Here is a 14,485-nt window from a genome sequence, read left to right as displayed (position 1 = left end):
TGCCCTTTTCTTACCTTTGGCACTAACACTCCCACTCAGCCACTGGAATAAAAACACATCTGACATTGACCACAGGGGCCAACACATACTGACACGAGACTAAAGCATCATAAAAAACTGTCACACATTAACAAACAATCAAAGACTGGCTGCTAATTGTAGCTGTGAGTGACAACTGTGTGTGCAGTGGAGTGGTGTGCTATATGTCAGACTACCAATAACGGATAGACTTTACCAATAATATATGTGACTCAGTAAGTCAAAGTGATTAGTGTATATAGCACTAATACTACTTTGCTAACATGTTTACAGAAACAAATGCCATAAAAATAATTCATTTTTCAAAACAAAAAAACTACTTATCCTACCACATGTAGCCTGGCACTTAAAATCTGCTCAGTGTACTTAAGACCCTGAGCCACATCCAGGACTTCAAAGAGAGCAGGTCTTCAAGGGACACTGTGCAATGCTGAAGTGAATGTATGAGTGTGTCAGCTAAAACAGAAAGAAGAGCAGCGGGGGAGGAGGCTCACATTGGGCTGCTTTATTGCCCAACGAAAGCTCCTGTCACCCCTCCGGAGGATGTGCTACCATGTCTGAGGAGTAAGACTAGCCTACCACGATAGCACAACATCAAACCTACTGATTCTCAGCAGAAAATGTCCAGTTTAATAATAATAAAGCAGATTGTAGTAGCCTGACAACAACTGTAAGTTTGGATATGTGGACAGGGTTTTAGCACAAAATAGTTTTTTTTTCAGTGTCAATTTGCATTCATCAAACAACAACTGGAGTTGGCCTACAGCCTCAATTGTTTTTTTTAAGTGGGTGACTATTAGGCATGCGGGTCAGGGGCCTCATTACCAGGTAACAGGTCCAGACCGGTACTGAGGCCTGCATGTTTGGGTTTGCAAAATTGGACCTACAGAAAACTCTGGTTGCATTGACTTGTTACAACCTTCCTGTTGACTTTTTTTTGTCACCGTAAATGCCACAAACCTTCCAAGACGGTAAAGACACTTTATGTGTTATGCCTGAGCTGTAGTGAGGTTGAAACCATCAAAAGTGTTTTATTTTTCTTTTTGTATTATTACTGTTGTTATTATTACTAGCATTTTATAAAATGCTTTTATTCAAAATCCTTACCCTAAAATAACGAATAGCTACAGCCCAACAGAAAATGCAAGTAGTGTTATTACTTTTTCTCGCGACTGTAATTTTTCATATTCCCAAAGTCATACAGTCACTCTTTTAAGCACTAGAATGCGGGACTGCAGAGTTAGGGTTTAAGTTAGTTAAGTAAAGGAGAGCAGCTCTGCAATACCAACAGGTATCAGTAAACAAAGAATTGGCTTTTGATCAATTGTATTTATGCCCAGATCAGTCAAGATAACAATTATCCTTATCTTTCTGTTTTATATGATTGCGTCTTCTCTTTTGTAAAGATTTTACATTGCCAGCTGTTTTATCTTTTGTCAAGATTATTTTAAAAACAAATTAGAGAAGTATGGAGTTCAATTTACAAAGTAATGAACCAAGAATGTGCTTTTGAATTGTATATCAATGCAGCATCTTGCCAGTTAAAGTCACCAGAGGTTGTATTTGATTTTATCATAATCCATCATTACCCATGAATATAATGTTTTATAATCTGTTACGCTCAAAACTCTGCACAGCCCTTCAGCTATTGGTCATTTAATTAAAATAAAAAGTTACTAATCAAGCAGAAATTACTGAAGGAGGGAGAGCCTACATCAAGAACTTTTAGAAGCACATCTCTAACAACTGTCAGACTGTCCTGAGAGCCAGACTTCACAGGCAGCGTCACTCAGTGGATTTACATGCACTTAAGTAACCAGGTTGCTGGAAATCAGAGTATACATGCAGCAAATTAGTGATCAGATTTCTCCTCTGCCCTAGACTGATTTTAGAGACACAGTCTACTGATTTTAACTGTATAGAGACAGGAAAGATAGATTCACAACTGCTTTTTTTCTCTCTCTTTTTTTTCAGAAATATGTGTGTCGGGGGAGCAAACAATGAAGCATGGCATTCTTTAGGTTAGTTTAGTATCTGAACATCAGCAGTTGTTTGTTTATAGGTTCCAATAGGAACCAATAGCCAGAAAGAAAGAACTATAACTACTAGAGACACAGCAGTCTATTGTCGCCCTTAGAAAGGGCTAGAAATTGCAAGGAAACTTAAAATTTCTTATCATGCTGTTAACTACTCCCTTCACTGTGCAGAAACTGGCTCTAACAGGGACAGAAAAAGGAGTGGGGGGGGGGGCACATGCACAACTGTGCAAGAAGATAAATATCTGAGAGTGTGTAGTTTAAGACATAGATGCCTCACAGGTCCTCAACTGGTACACGTCAAACACCACTGTCAGCATCAACAGTGAAGAGGAGACCTCAGGATGCTGGATTTCATGGCAGAATTGCCAAGAAAAGGCAGTATCTCAGACTGTCCTATAAAAACAAAAGACTGAGATGGGCAAAAGAGCAAAAACATTGGACACTAGAAGAAAGTGTTGACAGATGAGTCCAAGTTTAAGAAGAACATTTGTGAGACACAGAACAAATGAAGAAATGCTAGATGCTTAATACCTTTAGTCAAGCATAGTGGAGGCAGCGTGATGGTCTGGGAATAGGAGATTTGTCGAAAGTGGAAGGGACCTTGAGGAAGGAAAGCTAGCAAAATTGACTGCTAGAATGCCTAAGGTCTGCCAGTAAGCATGCCTGTTTTGCTGCAAAATGTGTGTTTTTTTTTTTTTTTTTAATGAAGGCAAAGTTTGAAGAACATATTCATCATTTCCATCAAAATTATTATTTCTAACTCTGACAATGTCAGCATGTCCTGTTCTTTTGCTATATTTCCTATTCAGACTGTGATTATAGGTTTTTCAGAAAGTGTAGAGAGTTATCTTTCCTGTCAAAGTTAGAGATCAGCCAATTCTATGCAGTATTGAAACTGTGATCACCACACAAAGCTTGCTAGTTTGTTTTCTTTCCAAGCAGATCCTAACTTGCTCTGACAATTTTCTGGATCTGGATTCTGAATTTATGTTCCTGTATTGAAATAATATATGCAGTTTTATCTCAAATCAAGCCTTATCAGTCGATTTATTTTCTGTAGCAACCTGACATGACTGATTTTATGAACTCTAGCCCATCTAATTTTTTTTATCATATTATTATTTGTACTATCATTATTGTATTTGAGAACTGTGGTCGCTGTAAAACATATAAACAAGCACCTACTATTGGAGACAAATACAAAAAACAACAGATTATTCTAATAACAAAAAATCAAGATCAGACTTAAAAGGATTTGAGCGTTTTTGTGACTTCCTGTACACAGTAATTCTGTTGGAAAGTTTGGAAACTATATGTCTTGACTGCAGCTCTTGGTCACTTCCTCCTCGGGCTACTGAATGCTTGCGTCCCCTTCAAGTCTGCAGGCAAGGTGCAGTCATCTTAAGCAAGCCCATTGTCTATATACTGTCATTGTTCATGTAAAATTTGTTTCAAAATGTTGTAATGGTGCCTAATAGGTAACAAAAGTTGTGCGTTTAAATTTAACTAGACTAGACCCTGTGCCAGAATTTTCTATCCATCTGTCTATTGTATAGCTCTGTATGATACATTTTGCCATGCAAAACCATGAGAAAAAACTCCAAAATGATCTGTCAAATTTTAGAGAACAGTAAGCAGTAAACAGTTTGTGAGATTGTTTTATTTTTAAATATTTTCTATGTACATCTTTAAGACAGATTTGATCCTCTTGGGCATGGATGATACCAGTCTTGTGAAAGTATCTATCATATGTTCTAGTACTTTTTAAGCTCTTCTTTCTAGAACGGCTTTGTTACCCTACTACTGTTGAAGGACATACTGAAACAGGTCATAGCCTTCACCTATTCTACAAAATCACTTTATTTTTGAAACGTGTTTTGCATCACTGTTGTGTTGAGAAAGGGCTTTCCCACCAAGATTGTTAAGGCTGGAAGTTAGCTTTTCATTCAGAATTTTGATATACATGCTTGCATTCATTGTACCATCTTAACCCACATATCAGGACACACCACTTCTTTGTTTCAGCACTGTTTAACCGCTGTGGTAGTCCTGGTAAGCTCCATGCTTGACATGCTGTCTGACCAAAGGATGTGCTGCCAATAATCATCAGGTTTCAATTTATTTGGCAGTTCTTGCAGTTTCTTGCCATTTGGTGAACAATGGTTTTCTTCTTAGATAATGTCCGTAGAGAACGACTTAATTTAATTACCTGGAAGTTGAGTCATGGCAACTGGACTTCCTTCTTGTTAGGTCAAAACGTTTTACTACTCATTCAAGTAGCTTCTTCAGTCGGAAGATAGTTGGTTAGAGACCATAAATTTATGCTCCAGGTTTGGTTTCACTCAACCCCTGGCTCGTTAGGTGAAACAATGGAGGAGGAGGTAGTGAAGGAGTGTTAATTTAATTACACATTTCCACAGGTTATCCTTCCATTAAGCACTTATCCATCAATTATCTATGCAAGGTTGTGTAAATAGTAATTTGTGAGTGACTTGATTTCTCAATAACAGCCGCTGTACCATCTGATTTTGGTAGTAGGTCTCTTCCTATACCTCCAAACCACTCCTGCAAATGTGTTATGTCCAGTACTCCACAAATACTCTTGTACCCCGTTTATCACAGTGTCACAATCTGGTTTCTTAGTTCCTTAGGCAATTCCTAGCAATGTAGATTCATGCTACATTAGCTATTACAGTCTGACTAATCAAACATTTCAAACTTACAAGAAAAAAAACACAGCTGCCATTACTCAACTTCCAGATAAACTCACTGGGATGACTGAGTCTGGGCAACCATAATGAATTAGAGACAATTCAAACTTAAAACTGGGAATAATGTTGTGTTTGGAGATTATTACCTTAATGGAAAATTACATAAACAATCACTTTTGTTGCTTTTTGTTGACCACAGTTAACTTTAACTTTAAGTGATTGCAGGCATACTCATCTTTAAGACTGTACTTTGGGCCCTGAATTTTTAATGTAGTCTATCTGACTACACTGCAAATACATCTGAAAGAGGTACACTCTTTGCAATATATGTTTTACCAAATGCACCTGTCAGATGGCCTTAAGACTGGCGTCCTACTAGATTGGTACAACTAATCAGTGCAATAGTAAAAGTGCCATTGAAAATTTTCCTGGTGCTCATGATCTATAAATCTTTATCCTAATTAAAAAAATCAATTACAACTAGAAGTAAGCTCATCATATCTACCAAATAATACTGTACTTTTGCATCAGCCACTATCTACACATAACACAAATTAGCTTGAACTAGTCCTATGAGGCTTATGTCTACTAAACACAAACACTTACATAGTATGCAACCACTAAAATAATAGAATAAAGTGTTAAGTACAGAATATGAACGTTTTTTTGTTTTTTTTTTAAGATGAGTCCAGTTCTTCCATGCCATGAAGCAAAGTTGCTCTGCAGGTTGGACCAGTGGAGAGGCAGACCCTAGGGCTGGTCCTGTATTACTCAGTCATATCATGGTAGCTGTTTGCCACAGTAGCAGCTACTTTATACGGGTTTACTAACCAATTAACTGGCATCTGAAGGGTTGGTTGTTGGTACAAAACAAATTTAATACCCAATATACTTTTTACCCAGACCATCCAAGCATTTTACTGAATTAAACAAGTACTCAACCTCCAACGGCATACTGACCAAGTGGTCAATTAGGTTATCTTTCAATAAACACAATAAAAGGTTCAAGTATTATCAAGAATCTGCATTGCTGTGAACTGTCAATGAGCCACCAAATCCAAATTCAATCCCAAGCATTTTTATCTGTGATGATGAATAGGAGAAGAATCACAATATTCTTATGATGTCATGTTTCTAAATATACATGTGCATACAGGTTACTCAATGAAGTGTTAGTCCAAAAACAAATATCTCTAAGATGTTTTGATGAGCAAATGTAATTATATTTTAAACCCTGCAAGTTGGGGGCAAACTTTCCCTGTTGGGGAACTGTTCCCCATGTGATGAAATGAGTTTGCACTTTTTAGACTAATTGCAATTATACTTCTATAAAAGCTATATTCATTTTCCCTTCGATTGTTGCACAACCCCATTCAAGAAGGGGGCTTATGAGTTGAATCCACCATATACATTATCCTTAAGATGCATGCACGTATTCGCAGAAAGGATTTTGGTGTTTAGGTTTGCCAAACAAATCTTACTGCAACTCTGCATATGCTTCCCACAAATAAGCTAACGTTATTGATGTAAACCCGTGTGCTGCCCTTACCTGGGCCATCTGATCCTGAGAGGGGTGAATTCAGCTTGGGTCGCTTTGCAGTGGGGGGTCCGACATCCAGCAGATTGTCAGCCATCCTGGTCGGCAAATGCTACCAATGGATGATGCAAGGAAATAACAGTCCAACTTGTCGGCCGCTGGCTCGTAATATTGGGCAAGTTTTCAAAACGTTGCGCGTAAAAAAAAGCAATTGAACTGTTCTGTTTTTTTTTTTTTCTGGACTGGCAGACTGGAGAAATGCTGCCTGAAGAAAAAGGCTTCAAAAGAAAGGCAACAGCGCCACGCTTCGCCGCCGAAGATCACCCCATGATAATCCAACACCCAACACCCACATAATTTTCCTCAATAATTACGTCCAAAAAATATTTCTGTTCAAGAAAAATAAATAAAAATCAATCAAAAAATATTACACAAATCGTAAGCCCATCCCTTTCTCCGTAGATCGCCGCTTTCGCGTCTGTACAGAATCATTTTTTTCGTGGCGAAAACGGGCGACACTAAAATCAGTTTTGGGCTTAAATAAAAAGAGCAAAATTCAAAAAATATTTTGTATGAAGTGGATTATTTTTCTCGTCGCTGTCTCCCGGTAAATACAGCGTCTCGGGACGGAGATACGGCGAGAAGCGGCGCTCTCTAAAAGGGAAATCAAATATACAATGGGCTTTCGACACGATAAAAACCCATGTAACCCTTACATGTTTACATTAATCCTCATCGGAAGAGCAACACTTCGGTTTTCTGCACGAAAAAAGCCGTTTGAGCCCGGTCTGGAGAGCTCCGATCGGTTTTTAAAATTAATGCTCCCCCCGAAATCCCGATTCTGAGCCGCGTCAAGATGGCGGCTGTTGATTCCTCCGATACAAAAAGTTTTTTTTTTTCTTCCCAGCTAGACTGAGGGGGGGAGGAGGGGGGGGAGGGGGAGGTGTCGTGCTACGACGCCCTGACGTAAACCTGTGTCCCGACGTGCGTCATGTGGACGTACGTGAAGTCGCCTCTAGGTGTGTAACAGACCAACGAAGTTGAGTTTTATTATGTTTTACTCGCTTCAAACTGTGCAAATGCAAAACACTCTATTGATGGAAAAGTTCTCCAAGGTAAATATGCAAACTGCAACAACGAAGTCCTCGCCGCTCCTACACAGTCAATCATATTACCAGCAGTGGAAAGTACATTTATTTAGTTTGTCAAACTTCATTTATGTAATAGCTAGTTTTTTACTTTAAAAACATTTTAAAAAAACATATAAGATTTTGTAAAGACTGATTTATTACTACGTTGGACTATTCAATAGTATAAAACATAGTTAGGATCATCTCAGTAATAATAATCCAAAAACATAATTTCTAATTTTATGTTAAGGGACATTTCTGCATAATACATGCTATTAATACTTGGAGTACATTTACTTAATAATGCTATATTCATACTTGTTTTGCCCATACGATTAAAGGACTTGAAAATTAAATGTTTGTCATACCATGGTATTGTTACTATTACTTCCATACAGAGCTAAAAAAAAAACCAAACAAACAAAAAAAAAAAAACAACCTCCAAACATCAACAATTTCCTTATTATGTTATTATTAGCAGTAAAAGTAGAAAAAGTTAGAAATACTTGGATAAAAGTGCACAAGTAATATGAGCTAAATGTATGACTACCTAAGTTATTTAAAGTAAAAGTACTCATTATGGAGCACAGTATTCACTGTTATTTTGTATATATTATTGGATTGGCATTCCTGACTCATTAACATGCAAGTCTTACATGGAATTATCTGTACTTTGTATTATATTATTTCACTCAGGACAAGTGTGTTAGGCCTATAATACTTACTGAGTTTAGCTCATTTTATAATGAGTTTATAACAATATTATACAAAAATCTGTCATTTTGTAATTATTAATTACAAACTTTACAGAAGTAACATAAAATAATGCAGTAGTACAGTATAACATACATACAGAATAAAACAAAATTACATAGAAATGCAACAGCAAAGTAAAGTGGATGACCTCTACACTTGATAACATGTAGTATACAGCACTGGTATACACAGGACCAGATGTAGTGTATAGGCCATAAATTCAACTGGACAACATTTGCAACTGCCTTTATTCAATTTTGACGTTCACTTCCATACCTATTAATGTACTATATACAAAAAAGCAACAATTCATCAAACTTGGCTGTAGCAGGCTTCTGAAATACTGCCTATGTGCAGGAATCTATATAGTAGTGTCTCACCCATTGTATTTGGCCAGTTTGATTTAACAAAAAACAATATGTGTATAGATTAAAGCCTTGCTGTCCTAACATGTTGTCATTTTTGAGATGATAAAGTTAATTAAAATGTCCAGGTTGTATTCCTGTTAAGATTAGATAATCCCTTCCTAAAACACACAAGCGCGCAGTTAAACACTCATACATTTTTTTACACACATGCAGACAAGCAGAAGACAGTATTATTCCAACACTGTTAAAATTACCCAGTTCTTTAGACTATTCAACACTCTAGTACATGCACTTATATAAATAATAGAAAATGCTTCAATAATATACAATATAAATGCATACTGTACATACAAAGTGAGTGCCTTGTGCAAATGTGTTTTAACAGCGAGCATATAAATGACTTTCCTTGAATGTGAACAAACTGCAAAGTAAGAAGATAAGACGTGAGATGGTGATGACACTCTTTGGTATCAAAGAATTCCCATCTCAATAAATCCAACAAAATAAACTGAAGAGCTTTTTTTTGTTTTTGTCTTTTGCAGTGAAAGAAAACGGTGGCAATCAAACCCATGACTTGACAATCTTATTGTGGCTGTTTGTTGCAAATTTACTACCAATTCACAAACATGTCCACATTTCATAAAAAAACATAGAATTTAAAAGATCTTATAAAAATTAAGAAAAACTAAGAAATGTAGCTGATGTGCTGACAATTTAGACTCATGACTTCTATTAAGCAAATAAGTCTGGGTAATAATTATTCTAAACATCCCTTTATTGTAATACAAGTGCATGTTAATAAATTTGAATTTCATCAAAAAGTTAATTTATTTCAGTAATTTAATTCAAAAAGTGAAATTAATATATTATATAGCTAATTTACATACAGAGTAATATGTTTCAACCATTTATTTATTTTAATTTTAATGATTATGACTAATGAAAACCCCAAATATTTCTCAGAATATTAGATTCCAAAATATTCAATGTTTTAGACTCATGGTGTAACACCTGCAAAGATTTCCCAAGCCTTTAATTTTTCTCTCCATCATTTCAGGAAGCTACACAATCATGGGTAAGACTGCTGACTTGACAGTTGTCCGGAAGATACTCATTGACACCCTCCACGGGGAAGGTAAGCCACAAGAGAAGCTAAAGAAGCTGGCTGTTCACTGAGTGCTGTGCCCAAGCATAATAATGGAAAGTTGAGTGAAAGGTAAGGGTGTGGCAGAAAAAAGTGTGCAGGCAACAGGGCTGACTGCAATCCCAAAGAGGATTGGGAAGTGAAGGTCATTCCATAATTTGGGGGCAATTCACAAGGAGTGGACTGCAGATTTTCAGAGGAAAGTAAATTTAGCATTTCATTTGGAAATCAAGGTCCCACAGTTTGGAGGAAGAGTTGATAGGCACAGAATCCAAGTGGCTTGAGGTCCAGTTTGAAGTTTCTACAGTCAGTGATAATTTGGGGAGCCATGTCATCTGCTGGTGTTGGTCCACTGTGTTTTATCAAGTCCAAAGTCAGCACAGCCGTCTGCCAGGAAATTCTAGAGCACTTCATGCTTCCCTCAGCTGACAAGCTTTATGGAGATGCTGATTTCATTTTGCATTTGCATTGTGCACCTGTCCACACTGCCAAAAGTACTGTCATTAAATACCATGTTTAATGACAGTGGAATCACTGTGCTTGAATGACCAGCAAACTCGCCTGACCCATAGAGAATCTATGGGGCATTGTCAAGAGGAAGAGGAGAGACACCAGACCAATGCAATTACAGCAATGCAGACGAACTGAAGGCAGCTATCAAAGCAACCTGGGCTTCCATAACACTGACATGGCGGTGATCAGCATTGCTACAGAGTGATCACCGCCATGTCACGGCGCATAGATGTAGTAAATCATGCAGCCAACATTTGTATAATAAAAACTTTTTTTTTAAAATTCATCTTATGTAATGTTCAAATTACTGTGAGCCATAATCATCAAAATTAAAAGAAATAAACGATTGGAATATATGGCTCTGTGTGTAATTAATCTATACAATATCATGTTTTGAACTCAATTACTTAAATAAATTCACTTTTTGACGATATTCTAATTTACTGAGATGCACCTGTATAACAAACACATTTTGGGCTGGTACAGGGTTGTGTGCTCAAAAGCAAAAAATCTGTTTTGATTTTCCCTTTTAACTCCTATTATTGCATGTAAAACCACTCACACTCCACCTGAATAATAGGTACAGTACAAAATGAAAGACCAAGTAAAAATGAATTTGAATATTGCATTAAGGCCAATTAATTATAACATGTTTGGTATGTTTACATTTAAGAAAAGGCACTACTCAAAATCTTATCACCATCAAAATTAAATCTGATCCAAGCACGAAAGTAAACCCAGCACGAGCTTTAAATAAATATTCAGTATTTTAAGCAATTTAAGCAACTTAGAGCTGACTTCGAAAAGAAGTATTAAGGGAAATCAAATTTAAGTTAAAAGGCACAAGCTAGTCGAATTTCACAAAAAGAAAAACAAATTTAACTTGTAACATTGAAGTTAAATAAATTATAGGATGATAAAGGAAGGCAAACTGGTTCTTTGTTTGTTTTTTGTTTTTTTGGCAATATTTCTGTTTTCTTTCTTTCTTATTTAAAAGCAGCAATTATGAAATGATTGTTTAAAATCTAATCTACTGTTCGACATATGTAAATGTAAAAAGTCTGATAGTAAGACTTTTGCCTCTGAGCACACAAACCCTTTTGCTATGAAACAGTACCAGAGAAAAAATGTCAAAGAAAATTAGATGTAGTTGAGATATATGTAATCTAATTGGTTTCCTCATTTATCTGACATAATTGCATAAAATCAATATAGACAAAAAGGAAACTGTAAAACAACAGAGGGAATCATGTGAAATGCATTTAGTGCACTGCCTTTGCATTTACAGTGCTATTACATTAAGGTTCATGCCTTTGCAAAAATGATGCAGCTAATGCCAACTACTGTAGCTGTTTGCATCCAGTAATGTCTTTCAAACTATAGAAATTAAAGAGGGAAACATAACATGAACAGTTCAAGTTTTGTCTTACAATAAAAAACATTAAACACATTATTTTTTTATTTGTGACATTCCACTTTGATTATCCATGTCTTAAAAGCACTATCAGCTAACACACAGTGTAAACCATAGCAAACCTAGGCAGCGGTTTTCTCTAATCGATCTAAAGTCACAGCTAAAGACACTCACAGGTACAGCAGTGTCTCGTAGGATCCATTGAAATACTCATCAACACTAAACAAGAGCCTGGATCACGTGGAAGGGCACAAACACTAGTCACAGTTAGCTACGTCTACAGTGCTGTTGTTGCAAGCATGCTGATTAAGTGTAGCTGAGCTGAGACCATCATACCTCAGTACTGAGGCATCACAACCATTTTAACTGAGGCCAGAGGAAGAAAAAATGCCACATCAGCAAGCAAGATTTGTTTTGGCATCCTGCAGTTTCACCAAGTCACTTCAGAAAGTCATATGCATCTCTCCTCATTAAACGTTGTATGATTGTGTTAATACACAGCATACAAACACACACAGTATATATGCAAATACACTCATATGACAAACAGCTCAGACCCATAGGCCCTCAGCCCATACTCATTAGTCTCTGCTGTGTCATCCATAAGGACATTTCTCATTTTCATAAAGCAATTTAAGTGCAGATTTTAGTAATACATGTGTTATTCAGTTATTTCCCTTCATTTGACACTTACTGCGATGGTCCTCATTTTGTGGCACTTTTCATAAGCAAGGTCAGCTTGCTGAGCTCTTATTTTATTTTGAAGGCAAAACATCATCGCAAAATGTACTTTGCAAAGTAAAAGCATAATAAAGGAAAAGCTTTTTTTTTTTTTCAAAAAACTTTTTCTAATTTATAGTTATCAATTACTATTAGTATCCCCTTACTCACAAAGGTTTAGTCTACACATTGTTTCTATTCTAAAGGCACTTAAAATGCATGAAAGAAATAATTATTTTAAAGGAGTGAAGATAATCAAGTAAGTTAATTGGAGATAATGGGATCTTTAGAAGGCAAGTGAGGGTTCAGTGTCAGCCATCACACCTTCCCATTTCCTCCATATGTTCCTGCCAGACAGTCTTTCTGTGGTCCACTCAGCTTGCTCCACTGACAATATCAGCCAATCAGATTTACACTAAAAACAACCTGCTGAGTGGCTGATGCAGATAACAGGCCTGAGTCTTCTCGTAGGACCAAATATACACATTCTACAGATGCCAACTGGCAGGAACAAGAGCTTAAAGGGTAGAGGGTTTAAGATCAAAGTGCCACGGTAGCAAATTTTTAAAGTCTGGTTAATTCTCCGACATTACTGTCACAATCGTTCTTCTTCATGTCTTTGATGGTTCGATTGTGGAGTGTATTTTTCTGGGCTGAGACAGTGACCTGTTTGTTATTTGCAGGAGGAGAAGGTCCCTCTAGATTGGTAACAGGTATAGATGTCAGGCCACTGTGAGACATAGATCGTCTGGCATGAGAGGTCTCTGCAGAGGGGCGTCTCTCACGGCTGTCCAGCCCTTTCTCATGACTAAGCCCTGTAGTAGTCGAAGAACCAGCACTGGCACTGGCTACCATAGTATTGGTGCTGCTAGCAGTCACGCTGGTTGTGGGCACCATGCTGGCAATTTCATCAGTGGGAGAACGACCTATGCTACCATCTACTTGTGCTCGGATCTCTGGTGAAACTGAGAGTTGGTACTGAGGCACAGGGCCACTGTCACTACTCTTAGGGTAAAGGAAGGTCTTCATCTGACCTTTGCCTTTGACATTAACTGTGCCCCGGTAATCAAACTCATAATCCATGCCACTCAGCACACAGTAGCTCTCTTCGCTGACCTGGACACGACACTCCACACCTGTTGTATCCATGCGACTAGCGATGTTGACTGTGTCTCCCCAGATGTCATAAAGAAGCTTAGTGGTGCCAATCACCCCTGCTGTTAAAGGCCCATGATTGAAACCAATGCGAAGCTTAAAGCCAAAGCCCAGCATGTTCTTGTTGAAGTCATCTACTACACGCATCATTTCTAGGGAAAATTCAAAAAGAGCACGGAGGTGGGCATGAGGATGTGCAGCATCTGCACACTGTTGGGCATTGAGACCAGCTGCTGCCATGTATGTGGCACCGATGGTCTTGATCTTTTCGATATTTGTGAAGCTAGGTTTTCGTAACAGCTCATCAAAGTCACCTATCAGCTCGTTGAGGACACGATAGCACTCCTTTCCTCCCTCATAGCTTTCCTCATAAAACTCACTGAAGTTAACAATACTGGCAAATATTACTCCCACGTTATCGTGGTTCTTGGAGTAGCTCTGGGTGACCTTCAGCTGCTCTGCCACGTGGATGGGGATGATATTGCGAAGGAGCCAGTCAGCCTGGTCCCTCATGTTCTGGATCTTGATGCGGTGTTGATCAGCCTCCACATTTCCATGGTAATGCAGGCGGTAACTGACCTCAAATTCGCGGTTAAGGAACCAGACCAACAGAAGGAGGAGGAAAAAGGCGACGCAGACCTCAGGGCCCAGCATGTCCTGTGAGTTGGGTTGTGGGTCAGGGTCTACTGGGTTGTCAGACATGATGATGGAGCTGTTGCTGATGTTTTGCCCATCAGGCCTGGTGGAGGGAAGGAAAGAGAGAGGTAGACAGATTGTCAGGTAAAGACAAATAGATCTTTGAAATAGATATTTTGTTTGTCAAAAAAACCTGTCTCTTCTATAGCTGCAAGTTACTAATTGCAACTAAGGAGGGTTTTGGCATCGACACAGCATTGGCTTTGATCTAGTTTTACATTTTCGTGCATCATGTAGGGAAATATTTAGCTTAGTGGTTGGAA

At 37.8% G+C, this 14,485-nt stretch overlaps 2 protein-coding genes across 8 annotated transcripts in view; both read right to left on the bottom strand.

Annotated features, from left to right (window-relative positions):
* The window catches only part of crebbpb (CREB binding protein b), a 33,011-nt gene extending 25,818 nt beyond the window's left edge, over positions 1-7,193 (bottom strand). For all 5 annotated transcript variants that reach the window (XM_026369337.2, XM_026369516.2, XM_026369448.2 and 2 more), the window contains exon 1: positions 6,339-7,193. In XM_026369337.2, coding sequence (XP_026225122.1) covers positions 6,339-6,423 — 85 coding nt within the window. In that variant the 5' untranslated portion in view covers positions 6,424-7,193. The remainder of the gene's footprint in view (positions 1-6,338) is intronic.
* Positions 7,194-8,442: 1,249 nt separating this feature from the next.
* The window catches only part of LOC113156047 (adenylate cyclase type 9), a 33,358-nt gene continuing 27,315 nt past the window's right edge, over positions 8,443-14,485 (bottom strand). For all 3 annotated transcript variants that reach the window (XM_026350872.1, XM_026350881.1, XM_026350891.1), the window contains one exon: positions 8,443-14,265. In XM_026350872.1, coding sequence (XP_026206657.1) covers positions 12,936-14,265 — 1,330 coding nt within the window. In that variant the 3' untranslated portion in view covers positions 8,443-12,935. The remainder of the gene's footprint in view (positions 14,266-14,485) is intronic.

Source organism: Anabas testudineus, chromosome 8 (assembly GCF_900324465.2).
Source record: "Anabas testudineus chromosome 8, fAnaTes1.2, whole genome shotgun sequence".
Taxonomy (NCBI): domain Eukaryota; kingdom Metazoa; phylum Chordata; class Actinopteri; order Anabantiformes; family Anabantidae; genus Anabas; species Anabas testudineus.
The sequence above is the reverse complement of the archived record's forward strand: the minus strand, read 5'-3'. Positions and strand labels throughout refer to the sequence as shown.